The sequence below is a fragment of the Pholcus phalangioides genome, unplaced genomic scaffold, assembly GCF_987345545.1.
Source record: "Pholcus phalangioides strain wild (caught in Gottingen) unplaced genomic scaffold, Ppha-v1.0 ptg000011l_1, whole genome shotgun sequence".
In the NCBI taxonomy this organism is placed as follows: Eukaryota; Metazoa; Arthropoda; class Arachnida; order Araneae; family Pholcidae; genus Pholcus; species Pholcus phalangioides.
Genome location: NW_028301604.1, coordinates 21,183,433 through 21,197,993, shown reverse-complemented (window position 1 = coordinate 21,197,993; position 14,561 = coordinate 21,183,433). Strand labels below are relative to the sequence as shown.

General features: G+C 36.7%; 1 protein-coding gene across 5 annotated transcripts in view; it reads right to left on the bottom strand.

Moving 5' to 3' along the window:
- Positions 1–14,561, bottom strand: part of LanB1 (laminin subunit beta-1) — a 169,827-nt gene that overhangs the window by 99,444 nt on the left and 55,822 nt on the right. For 4 of the 5 annotated variants that reach the window (XM_089239267.1, XM_089239264.1, XM_089239265.1 and 1 more), the window contains exon 4: positions 11,670–11,844. In XM_089239267.1, the coding sequence (XP_089095393.1) occupies positions 11,670–11,844 (175 nt within the window). Of the gene's footprint in view, positions 1–11,669; positions 11,858–14,561 lie in introns of all 5 variants that reach the window. The other variant, XM_089239268.1, reaches the window with a different exon arrangement.

The following is a 14,561-nucleotide window of genomic DNA, read 5'->3' as shown; positions in this document are numbered from 1 at the left end:
TTTTCTTACCAGGGCAAATTCAAACACAATAATCTCATGTGTGCCATTTTCAACCCTATCACTCATTTTTGATTATTGATCTCATTTAGGGTTGCCATACATTTTGAATATAAAGAATTACTTATATTTCAAAATTCCTTCCTTATTTAACCCTCCAGCTGCGAGCGGTTTTTAATTTTTCTGTAAAAAATCATTGAGTAGTTTTATCTGCTATGTATATAGAACATGATAACAGCATACCCCTGCAAAATTTTATAGAATATGTCAAATGTGATCAGGATTGGGCTTAGGAATTTCATGGCCCAGTGCAAAAAAATTTTTTCACCCCTCCAAAAAATTTTATGCAGTTGCTCACTAACTTATAAATTTTTTGACTTACAAACATGAATCTTTAAGGCGGGAAAATTTCTCAGAAAGAACTCATTTTATTACACTCATTTTTCCATTATTTCAGGGACACATTGATAGTTGAGATCAGGGCTGCAACTAGATGCTTGGTCACCCGGGGCAAGTGTGCATTTTGGCGCCCCCTTGTAATGATGAAGGAGAAGTTTGAGAATAAAATTTACGCCACTTCTGGTCCAGCGCCCAGTGCCCTGGGCGCTGGACCTTTACCTGCTCCCCCTAGTTGCGGCCTTGGTTGAGATCGTAATCAATATAGCTTGGAACTTAAGCCACTAAAAACGGTTGAAATAGACACTAAAAAAAGGCATGGAAGGAAGGGAAAATAACAATAAACTAAGGTATTAAGGGGTCTAAAAACTAGCCAAAAAATTGGTTGCATTTAATCAGTCTACTGTTCCAATTAGAGTTTGTAATAACTGTATTATTATCTCAGTTAAACTGATTTCAAGCCCAAAATAAAGTATTTGAGGTCCTTCAGATCAATTCCAGGGCCACCATTACCAGATGCGGAGCCCGAACATAAAATTAACTGTGGGACTTCTTCGAGTTGCGAATAATTCTCGTTTATTTGATGTATTATTTGGAATAATCACTACTGTTTCTATAGTTCAAACATAGCTACCTTGTTCTATTGTTGTAAACACACACAACCTCATTGTTTTTACATTCCCACATATGTGGGACTCCTGCAAGCACGGGTCCTCTGTGACTCACCTGTCGCTCACTAATGAGGGTGGCTCTGGTCAATTTAATTGAATACCAAAATATATGTACGTAAAATAAATAGCTATGGTTGTTTGCAGTGCATTTATGGTGTAAAAGCAAAATCCAGACAACATGGGCCCCCCAGAGATCTGTCTTTTCCTACTTTGCCTTGGGTGAGTCATAACATCAACTAATGATCTCTTGGAACATTCAGTGGTCTTCTATACACATGCAACACAGTTCCAATGTATGAGTGAGATATATAATGTGAAGCATGAGGAGAAGTAAAAAGTTCTAATTTTCTTGTGCTTTTATAGCATGGGCTGTATTCATCAGAAACACCACGTCTAACACCCATGGCCCCCACAATGGTGGGACTGACAGGGCTCCAGCTGGAGGCCCGGGTCAATTCTTACCTTTTTTTGGTTTTTTATGCAGTACATTCACTACAAGGTTTTTTATCAACTGGATGTTGCGAAGATGAATTTTTGGAAAGAGAAAAAATTCAACTGCCCTTGTGGGAAATCAAACCCCCCCCCCCTCCTTTCACTTTCCAGATGAACGCCCTAGACCAGTGTTTCTTAACCTTTTTTTCCCTTGGCTCCCTTTGAACCATTTTTTTTTTCCCTTGGCTCCCTTTGAACCATTTTTTTTTCTCGTGGCCCCCCTGCCTTACCCTGAGTCTTCAACTCCCATCAAGAAGCAAGATCCTTTATACGTGTTGAAATAATTTTTTCATTGAATTTATACTGAACGAAAATTTTGCAAAGAAAATTGGCATCCAGACCACTGGCCTAGAATATATTGATCTCCCCGCTAGTCCGAGTTCTATCAGAATCGTCTCAACGCCCCCCCCCCCCACAGGCAAAGTGATGCTATGTTAGTCCCATACTTAGCTGGAAATAAACAGCCTACACATTTCCTACTTATTTTCAAAATTTATTGTACCATACAAATATCATAGTGTCTCTACCTTACTTATGGACATGAGGGCCCCGGGCATGACCCCTCACAAGAGTGGGACAGTCAGACCTGCAGCCCGAGGCCTGATATGGTTTTCATCATTTTTTGTTTTTCACACTATAATTCAATATAGAGAAGGGGGTCTGTGAAAAATCTAGTCAGGGACCTGCGAAAAACTTCATCCTAGGGAACTTGTTGCAAAATGTACGCGGTGAGGCCCGGGTATGTCCATGCCCTAAGACGGCCCTGGTTTTATGATGGGGGGTTTTGTTGGATTCTGTAAGTGTATAGTCACTAATATAAAAGCTTTATTTCTTCACACCTTAATTTTTCTTCTCAGCTCTCTGAAGCCCTCCAAACCACATGTCATGGCCCCATTTTCCATTTTCTACCGTGGCCCCCTTGAGGTATCCTAGTACCACTAGGGGGCCATATGGCCCCCGATTGAGAACCACTGCCCTAGACTACAAAGGCAACGAATTTCTCAATCTTTCCTTGGAGATTGTGCACACTGAAAAGAAAAGGATGACATGACTCTCCGCTATCCATACAAGCTTTTCAACACATGGCTGTAGAGAAGATTCACTTTTTCACTTTCCGGGTGAACGCCCTTGACCACTAGATTACAAAGGCAACAAATCTTTCAATGTTTCCTTGGAGCTCCTGTACACTGAAAGGCAGTCCCCACAAAGGCAGTTGAATTTTCTCTTTCCAAAAATTCATCTTCGCAACAGCCAGTAGATAAAAACTTTCGCATGGTAATGGAGTGATGTCATCCTTTCATAAGTTGCCATCTGGTGGCAGCGTCAGCAGTTGTGAGCTTTTCCTGAGTCAGGTCCGGCCGTCTATGTACGGTCCCTTTCAGTGTACACGAGCTCCAAGGAAAGATTGAGAGATTTGTTGCCTTTGTTGTCTAGTAGTCTAGGGCGTTCACCTGGAAAGTGAAAGTAAATGGGTTTGATTCCCCGCAAAGGGATGTGGGGGCCATGCTAACACTATCCGGCCAAAGTAAAGCTAACTCATGGCAATACCAAGTTCCCTATCTCTCAGATCATTTATTCAAGTTTAAATAAAGTTGGAAAGAGGAAGGAAACTTTCTGATGTGAAAATTGATACTGAGAGTTGGGAAAAAACCTTTTCTTTGGTTTCTCAATGCTCAATATATTCAAGTTTTGCATATTATATGTCCTCTCAAATGCACCAATAAGCTTAAGACTATGTTAAATTAGGCATTTATGGCAGAAAAAGTTCAAAAATGTATTTTTACAGAAAAGCTTGAAAATAGGCAAAAAAAACCCATTTATAGCATTTTGCCTGAACTTCCAGGTTCTAGTAATCAAACATGATACATTGAGAGGGAATTGCATTTTAATTAATTTGACACAATTTATAAATGATTAATAATAATTAGCGTGGTCCACCTGCTTACACTTACTTCATCATGGCTCAAATAATATTGAACAGACATACATTTCTGACACATACTTTTAAAGCGTTTCATCATCTTTATCTAATATATGTTGCAATTCGATAACTTGGATTATTTTTTGAATCTTTTATTGCTGTTTTTGCTTAATGTAAATAAAAGAAGTAAATGAATCAAGTACTGGGATTCACAAAAATAAAGAAAAAACATTCTGAAACAAAGTTAGAACTGTATTTGAAAATTTAGATTAATTAAAAATTACTACGGTGTATTCCACTTATAACGTTCTCACTTAGAAAGTTTTCTCGCTGAGTATGACTTATTTTCGTAATCTTAACTTTTATTAGCACTTATCAAAATTTCCCATTTAAAGCATTTTCCTGCCTACAACATTCTTTATGACAAGTTTTTGGAAAATGCTATAAGTGGGATTCACTATATATGAGTTCTACAATGTTATTACTTGTTTAAAACCAAGAGTTTCTTGCCACAAATAAAATCCAAGATTGTAATCTCAATATTTGATTATTCAAATTCAAAATGACGCCCTGGCATAGGTTTTCGAATATTAGCAACACTAGCTGCAATCAGCCTAATCCTCAGATATAATTTATTTAATAGTTGGCAAACACATTTTCTTATCAGAGAATGAACTATCGGGGCTACAAGCAACGTAGCCTACATCCTTTTTGGATTTTTGTGCTCTTAAATGTTTCTGTGCATGAACTCTCTGTTCATGAAACAAAATATCTCTTATGTCGGTACTGTACTAAATGAGTAATTACAATGAGAAGAAAAAAATCAGAGAGAGACATCTTACGTTTTTTTCGAAAGTTCAATATTAAAAATTATCAAAATTTAGAATTCATACATTGTATATCTGTCTTCCGGAATATATGAGAGAATGATTCACAGATGGTGGTGTTAGAAAATTTCGAAGAAGTACTCAAGACTCCCTAGTCCCTAGGGAAATATGACAGTTCAGAGGATCTCAGGAAGGCATGCAATTAACACTCCAGAGGACAGTCAAAGTTGCCTCATTCTGGGGCATTCATCATCTAAAGATGTCCATGCTACAGGCTACTATCAATCGTGGAAACACTGTCGGATGCTGGTGAATCACCTTGTGCGCACTATTGTTACCTCCAACCAAGATGGCAACTCCAACAAGAGGGGAGGTTTTCAAGGGGAAAAATTTACTAGGTTTTTTTGTGGTGTCCCTTTTTGTTTGGTGCCCTAAGCATGTTTTTTTTATTGGTTAATGTGGCCCTGTTATTTCTTTAATGGCAGAAAGAAAGGTCCAACTTTTTTCAGGGGTAGGACCACCTGCATATTCTTTTCCTGTTTGAAATAAGCTAATGCCATACCTAATAACACTAAAAATTATATTATAGGGGGCTTCAATCTGAAAGCCTCCTTTTACAATCAATAATAATTTAACGGGAAAAAATTAAATTTTAATAAAAATTTCCAAAACATCTGTGGGAAAAGGTGCTGCATCTAAGGGAGCCGCCAACTCATCTTTACTGCTCGCTTATCGGAGAAAGAGGTGCTCATCACAGTGCTATTGGTATTTTCCCCTCCATCTCCTCCCGGTTCAATCCTCGTGGGATGTCATTATATGCCTTGGAATCAAGCCATCAAACTTCCTTGTTTTCAAAGTGGACCGGTTCCTTGTCTCCTAGTGCCACCTAGTTTTCATTATTGATCAAGAAGTGGGCGTATCACTTCTGGTATAAATTCACTGCTCTCCGTCGACTGTCGAGATGCGGAATAGATATTCTTTCAAAAACGATGTTATATTCATTTTTATTTCTAAGTGTTAGTCCCTTCCACATTTTTACTTTAAACTGTTTTTTAATTTACATCAATTGGTTAACTTTTGTGCAATCCTGCATCTGGCATTTGAATCTTTTTGTACAATACATTTATATTTGTTGCTCCACCATCAACCTATTTTTTAGTATATTGTTCATTGAAAAACCCTTTCAGTCTGATATACAAATAACTTCTATTTGAATTTGTTCCATTCAGCATCACTTTCATGTTACCCGCATATACTATATACTCTCTTGGCTCGCTTGCTTTTACTGGCTGGAGATAACAAATTCAACCCTGGTCAAAGAGTCAACCACTTCCCCACCTGCTCTCAAAACAGATCAAATCTTCCGCCTATAACTACCACACCATCAAATAATTCCTCCAATTCATCCATTATTCGTAATATTCAAGATACTTAAGTAACTATTCTAAACCAACTTACCCTTCTCACCCATAAACAAGACTCATTCAGTCATCAGCTAAATGGATTATGCGAGCATCTTAGTGCAGTTGAGGAGAAACTTTTTCCTGTAGAGGAACTCGAAAATCAAGTATATGATCTCTCCTCAAATCTGTCCAAACTACAATCCTCCCTCACCAACAAAATTACTGATTTGGAGGACCGTTCCCGCCTTGACAACCGGATATTCCGTAACATCCCCAAAGAAGTTGACTTTGAGTCCCCCTCCACCCTAGAATCCAAAATCCTTCAGTGCTGCTCCGACCACATTGAATTGAACATTTTACCTAGCGATATAGATCGTTGTCACAGAATAGGCCCTAAAAGGGCCCTTGGGTGCAACAGACTCTCCACCATCAAATTTAATAAATTCAAAATTAAAAGTGATATTCTAAAAAATGTCTTTTTAAATTAAAAAATAGTAACATATCGATCTCGGAAGACTTCTCATCTGAAACACACAAGCTCATGGGAAAATCTGGAACTCTTCTCAAAAATTCTGTGATAGAAGCCAGAAAGTCAAACTGTTTCATAATTTTGCTCTTATAAATAACTGTAAATACGTTTGGGATCCCACTACCAATAATATTGTCCCTATCTTCTACACCCAATCTAGTAATAACCCTGCTTTGCCTTCCCACTCCTCTCAAACCACAACAGCCCCCCTTTAGGCCACCCCTCTCCCAGAACACTTGCATCATTCATCCAACCCCACTCGAAGTTTAAGAAATAAAGTTGATTTTCTGTAATCAATCTTGCTTAGTCATAATCCCCACTTCCTTGCAGTTACAGAATCATGGTTAGACAATATGATTTTTAATCTGAAATTTTACCACTTGGTTTCAATGCTTTATGAAAAGACAGAAACTCTCTGGGAGGGGGGGGGGGTGTTGCACTAATTTTCAATAATCCTATCCCCCTAACTGAAATCTTTTTAGATTCTGACCTAGAAATCGTTGTTTAACTGTTTCCCACTGGCCTTATATTTCCTATCTATTTACCGCCGACTTCCGATTTTCACTTGTTTGTCCAACTCAAATCAATCCTTGAAAGTTTCCTTAATACACATTCTCTTCTTATCTCTGGCGACTGGAACCTCCCGGGAATTGACTGGAAAAATTTGAAATCACTGTCTGGCAACCACAGAATCAACAATAAAGTCTTGGACATCTTCTATAAGCTTAATCTTGTCCAAAACATTTTAGTACCAACAAGAACTACTGTTCACTCCAGTTTCACCCTCGATCTTATAGCCACCTCTAACCGAATTCAAATTCTGGATACTTACATCTTCGAAGGTTGTTCAGATCACAATATCCCATTTATTGATTTCTCTCTTCATAACTCTATCCCTTCTTAAAAACTCGCTCCCAAACATAATTTTAACAAATCCAATTATCCTTTAATACAATCCATTCTTCTCTCCCATATTTCAATGATTTTCTACCAGTATCCCTCTCCAACGATATTTATATCCTATGGTCAACTTTCAAACTTATTATAGACAAATGCATAGCTACAGTCCCAACAAAAATAGTTTCAGCTAAGTTTCTCCACAGTCCTTGGATCAACAGAGACATCATTCCCCTTAAGTGGAAAATCTGGAGTGCCGCCTTCAAATATAAATCCAACATATCTAATGCACTCAAATCCTCAATTTCTACCTCCACTCGGAGTCTCAAGAACCTCATCTCTACCCAAAAGTCCAAGTACCTATCCCACTATTTACAAAATTACTTAGAAACAAATCCTAACAAATTTTAGAACTTCCGTGGACCTAAATCTGTTGGATCCACTTCTCTCAAAATCTCAAATAAAAACATCTCGTCTCCTTCAGATATTGCTACTGAATTCAATTTGACTTTCTGCTCAGTTTTTTCAGTTGATCCCACTCCCCCATAATACCCATTCATTGATTTTGTCCATAACTCAAATCCGGTCCTTTTACTAAAGAAGATATTTTAAAGTTACTAAAAAAACTGAAACCCCATTCTGTAGGCCCGATGACATTCCCAACTCTATTCTCAAATATTGTGCAGAAGAAATTTCCGACTATCTTCTAATCTTATTTAACGTCTCAATGAATACTGCCATCCTCCCCACCGATTGGAAAATCAATAAAATTATTCCCATTCACTAAACCGGTCTCCTCTCCGACCCCCCCCCTTTAACTTCAGACCAATATCTATTACTTAATCCTGTTGTAAGATTTTCTAGCATGTTATAGCAAAGGAAATCCACGCTCATGAAGACTCCATTAGCTTTTTCTTTCCAAACCAACATGGCTTCAGACGATCCCTTTCTACTACATCCCAACTGTCCCTTTTCATCCATGACCTTTCCAAAACTATTGATAACAAGTTACAAACCGATATCATCTTCTTGGATTTTTCTAAAGCCTATGATAAAGTTCCACACAATAGACTCCTCCTTAAACTTTCAAATCTTGGTCTTAATGTACGATTGCTCAAATGGTTAGAAGCTTTCCTAAAAAATCATAAACAATTCATTCATTTTAAAGATCATGATTCACCTTTTGCCACTGTAAATTCAGGTATTCCTCAAGGAGCGGTTCTCTCGCCTTTATTGTTTTAACATATATAAAACGATCTCCCTGAAACCCTCAACAGCACCACTAGATTTTTTGCTGATGACTGTGCAATCTACCGCACAATTAATCACAAATCTGATAAAGAAACACTCCAACGTAATCTTGTTTCCATCTCAGATTGGTGCTAATTTTGGCATATGCCTATAAACCTATCTAAAACAGTTTGCATGAGAGCTACTTGTAAAACTCTTCCCCTCGAATTCTCATACTTGATCAATAACGTAACCATATCCCAAGTTTCTCACTTCAAATATCTGGGAGTCATAAGCTCGGCTGATCTCTCTCCGTTGGAATAATCATATCGATTATGTCTACCAGAAATGTCTCAACAAACGTTTTTCCCTTCACCGCAACCTCAAACATTCTACTTGTGACATCCGACTTCTCTGCTACCAAACTTATATTTCTCCCATTCTTTCTTATGCAGCTGAAAAACCTCCCACACCTCTAGTAATATTGACAAGCTTGAATCTATCCAAAATAAATCTGCCCGCTTTATTCACGACTGCTGGTTATCTTTTAGTTCAGTTTCCAGTTTTAAACTCGAACTTAATCTCCACCCACTTACTACTCACCAACTTATCTTCTACCTAGTCATGCTTTACAAGATTATTCATGGTCAGTATTCTGACTAAGCCTTCCTATGCTTCCAATAGACTTGACCACCACAAAAAATTAAAACCTATTTTTGTCTTTACAGATTGTTTTATATTCATTTTCTTTCCCAATACCATAGTTGAATGCAACAAGCTCCCCTCTACAATTGTTAACTCCCCCACGATTTCAGTTTTCTTGTCAAATGTTTCAAAGCATATGTGTATAAACATACTGTGTCCTATTATATAGGCCTTGGGCCAACAATTATTGCATAAATAAATAAAATAAAGACATGTAAGCTTTTTCAGAATGATGCTCTTTCAAGACCACTTCCAAAAGCACAGTGCAAAATGGGTAAATTACAAGGTCTGATGTAAATAAGTCAAGGTGAACCAGATGGTTTTGCTGCATTGTCCATCATTTTTTTTAAAGGGGTCTGTTTACATTTTACTGTTCCATGGCAGTGTAAATGTTTTTGACAAATGAGGCATCTTCATTTCTAGCTCTTTGTTCAGCATTGTAAATAGTGTTTATGCCTCTGCATGCCATAAAAATACAGAAAACAATTGAATGCTGCAAACCTAGAATAGAATTATGTATCCAACTGCTTTGTAATACAAACTGTTGTTTTACCTATACACAAAATTTGGACCATAATTTTGAATGATGAATGTTAGTTACTGTCAAAGACCATGAAGTAGTAAATACAAAATTTATTTTTTCCATTCACACAGAAGTTTTTAATGACTATTCTAATTGTTGAACCTTGCAACTAAGCAAATGAAAAATTAATAAATCAAATGGGCCACATAAATCCCAAAATCACCTTAAAAATGATATAATTTCTGCTTTGGCAAAATCATTAACTGCAATCTAAAAATTTGTAATATTTGGCAATATATTGATGATTCCCTCCTCAATTAAAATCAATTACACAGATTTTGTTAATAGGATTTGGCAAAAAATTAGGAATAGGGAACCAATAGGGAACTATGGCATTGTAGATTTGTATACATACTTACATACTACAGAACATTATTTGGAACATTGTTACACAATCTACGGTGGGCAAATTTTGTGCATCACAGAATTTTATCTGCTCACAAAGTAATTCCAAAATATTTTTGAAACATTGAAATTCAATACAAGATATGTAGGTAAATGTGACATGTATACAAAATATAATGTGAACTATGAATACTGATCAAAGTTCATGACCATCTTTGCCTCAATCAAAGAATATATGTTTATATTCATTTCAGCAGTGTTTTCACTTCGTATTTGGCCTTTACAGTGATAATTCACTTTTTATAAAGCCTGAAAAAGCAATCCTAATGATTTTCAATTTAATGATTTTCACTGCTATTCATATTAATAATCTCAAGAAATACAACATTAACAAACATATCCTCCAATTTGTGACTGATAAATTTCCCATTGCTGAAAATTTTTTTATTTTTCTCCAAAAAAAAAAAAAAAAAAGAGAATAAAACAATAAAGAATGAAGTCAAATACATTGAAACTCTTCAAAACATAAAAAAATATTCATATTGTAAGCAAAAATCATTTGCTCAAGTTCATATTCAAACAGTTTCAATCATATAAGTAATCAGAAAACAAAATTATTTTCATGAGACAATACTTTATTACAACTGTCACATTGACAGCTGATAGTGAAGACGAATCTTGCAGTTTGAGGGTACTAACAACTTATTCATATCAATGGACTGATATTTGCAACATTTCTGAGTGTGAATATGAGTATTTATCTCACTTTCTGGCTGGAAATTGTAGAACATACATACTTTTCATGAAACCAAATTCATAGTCTGAAAAGTATGTAAACTAAATTTTGTTCTATTTGACTTTATTCTTTTGTCTGTGGAGTTCCGAAAACCTATCCCTTAGTCTAGCGATTCTCAACCTTTTTGACTCGTGGAGCCCTTTTCAGAACATAATTTTCATGGCGGAGCCCTGTTTGACTTGAGGAGGCCTTTTTATATGTAATTTTTATTCCTGAACCCTGTAGGCCTCTTTTTTTTTATTTATCTATCTATATTATTTTATTTATCTATTTATTATTTACTGATTTATTTTATTTTCCTCAAGTCACGACAGAGCCCCTGGGAAGTGCACACGGAGCACCGGTTGAGAACCGCTGCCCAAGTCCATTCTGTATCAGAGGCATATTTACAGCCCAGGGTGGTAAGTCTGGAGGGACAGCAAATTTTAATAATTGGTGGACAAAAACATTAAATTATAATGTGAGAAGGGCAGCAAAATTTTAATAAGTTGCATGTGACAAAGCCATAAATTTGCGTCTGCTCTTCATACCAGCTTCATTAATCAGAAAAGAACAGATTTGCAATCATTAAATGTTATAAATATTTTCTTGTTGGTAACTGAATGGGTTGTAAAAACTTATAATTGATAATCAAACTTGATGTTTAAATCATGGTTGGTACATAAAATTCTATTGCCATTTAGAACTAGCTCCAAGCTAATAGTTCAGTACATCACAGTCTGCTCAGCAAACCCCCCCCCCCCACATTACATGATGACCTGGGTAAGAAAAAAATGACAAAAACATTCAAGACTCCTATTAATGATGTTTTAGAATTAAGTTTGAAAGGGATAAAAATATCAATTTAGATGATTATCAATAAAATATAAGTTTTTACCTTCCATGTTAAACCAAAATCATGAGATCTTTCAATGAGCATAGCTGCAGGTCTGAATGTTTTGAATGTGATTATCAAATGAGTGAAATGAAATTCAGTATCAAGTGATAGTTCTATGGTAACATTTTCCACACCATTTTCAGATTGCCACCATGCTTTCCTTTTCTTTCCAAACCTACAGAATGATTCTTTAGTTAAACAGAAAAAATATGAAAATCATACAGGTATTTTGTATCAAAATAAAGATACATATATTAGATTGATAAAAAGAATTACGTCGAAGACTCTTATGATACACTGCAAGATGATTATGGGCCATATGTGCTTTATGGGCCAAAGCACAGAAAACTTATATTTTCACAGAATAATAATGCATAACATTAAACAAAAGGCATCTTAAATTATGTACAAAATATCAGTCTTCCTTCATGACAATAAAATAATTTTTTACTGGAATTTTTGTCATTCATAACTTTGAATTAGTCTGAAATAAGATGGTTCAGTTTAGTTTCACATTTTTTTATTTTTCAGAGTGTTACTTATGTACCCTGCATCTATATACAGGGTACATATAGGTAACAGGGCATATGGTATTTTACTGGCAAACTTTTGATCCTACAGACATACTTCCAATTAGAAAAAGTATCGTGCAGTACCCAGATATGTCATTCATGTTGAAAGGGATTTCGTAGTTATTAAAATAAAAATTTTAACTTTAGTATGCCTCTAGGATCAATGGTTTTCCAGTAAAATATCATACACCGTTACCTATACACCCTGTATATAAAATGTGTATGTCTTGACCATTGGCGTATGAAAAGGGGGCTCTAATCCCCTCCCCCTCAGGCCAAGGTTTTAGTGTTATTTTTCACAAAAAATCTTGAAAATCCCCCTTCAGAAAAAAAAAAATTGAAACCCCCCCCCCCCTCAAGAAAATTCTGCACATGCTTATGGTCCTGACTAATTCACTCATTTGTCATCACTGAGCCAAAACTGCTGAAACTATAAATATGAAATTGGTCAGAAGTTTTACTTCATAATGTAGACTCACTAAGAAAGTATTTTTCAAAGTTCATAAGGGGGTTTAAAGGTTATATGTGTGTGGAGAACCGCTGTAGCTATAAATATGAAATTCGGTCAGTGGTTTTATTTCATAATGTAGGCTCACTAAAAAAGGATTCTTCAAAATTCAACCCTAAGAGGAGTTTGAAGGTTATATGGAGAACCACTAACGCTATAAATATGAAATTTAGTTGATATTATATATTATAATATAGAGACTCACTAAGATGGGATTTCTGAAAATTCAACCCTCAAAGGGGTCATGACCATCAGTTGTATAATATTTTGTCATGTTCATATACAACCTCTGACAATAAAGTTCGGTGAATAGTCCTGTAACATTAACGTAGATGAAATAGTAACGAAAGTTACCTTACTGTCCTTTGAAATAGTCACCTCCCATTACTATGCACCGCTGAGATCTCCTATACATGTCCTGGAAACTTTGCAAGAAGTCTTCTTTTGGGATGGAGTTCAAAAGCCTCGTCACGTTTTGTTGGATGTCAGGAATATCATCAAATCTCTTTCCTTTCAAAGCGAGTTTGAGTCGTAGGAATAGGAAGAAGTCTGGAGGATTGAGATCTGGCGAGTATGGTGGATGTTCAATTTGTACCACCCCTTTTTTGCCAGGAACTATTTGACGATATTGGCTGTGTGAGGGCGAGCATTTTTGTGAATAAGAAACCATGAACCTTGTTGTGCGTACTGAGGTCGTACCCTGCGTAGATGTTTCATGAAATGGGTCAAAATTTCAATGTACCTTGCAGCATTCATCGTCGTTCCCTCAGGTAGAAATTCCTTGTGGATAATGCTTTGACTATCAAAAAAGGTGATTAGCCTCGTTTTGATGCGTGATTTTTCTGCTCTGACCTTTTTCCGATGAGGTGATGCAGGAGAACACCATTCCATGCTTTGCCATTTCGTTTCAGGGTCGTACCTGAGACACCAGGACTCATCCTCAGTGACAATACAGTTCAAGAAATTTGGTGTTGCATCCGCCGTTTCGACAAAATCCCGTGAAGCCTGTAAACGTGCCTGCTTCTGATCGTCAGTCAAGTGATGTGGCACAAGACGACAACACGCCTTTTGCATCCCTTAATTCTGGGTAATGACTTGTTGCACGGATTCACGGTTAATCTGCAGTTCATCAGCTATCATGCGCACAGTTAATCGACAATCTTTCGTGATCATTTTCATCACTTTCTCAATGTTTTCGTCACTGACGGAGGTCGCCGGTCTTCCGCTACAGGGGTTGTCAGAAACACTTTCCCGGCCTTCTCTAAAACGGGCAAACCACTCGTACACACACTTCATGGACAGTGCTTGATCTTCATAAACACGTACCAGCATCGCGTGAGTTTCTTTCAGTGTCTTGCCAAGCTTAAAACAAAACTTTAAATTGATCTTTTGTTTGTTCATTTTCCTGTTCTCAGTTAAGAACCAACGCACTAAACAAGCATTTTGTAAAACAAGTCTTTCACGGAACACAAATGACGCTTAACTGAACAACGGTGGTGGCAGATGGTCAACACCTGCCGCTACGCATGTGCAGCATTTTGCTTTGCCAGTGTTGCCAGATCGGCCGTTCTGACTTCATTCACCGAACTTTATTGTCAGAGGTTGTAGTTGTATTTTGGAAATACAGTCAAATCCTGTTCTCTACAGACCAGAGAAATCACATTGTTATAATGAAATTTCATTGCAAAGGAATTCCTATGGCTATGGCCCAGGGTGGCAAGTTCAGAGTGACAGAAAATTTGAGGAACAAGTGGCCAAGAAAATTAGTAGTAGGGGAAAAAGGCAACAAAATTTTTATAACTCTAAATAAAT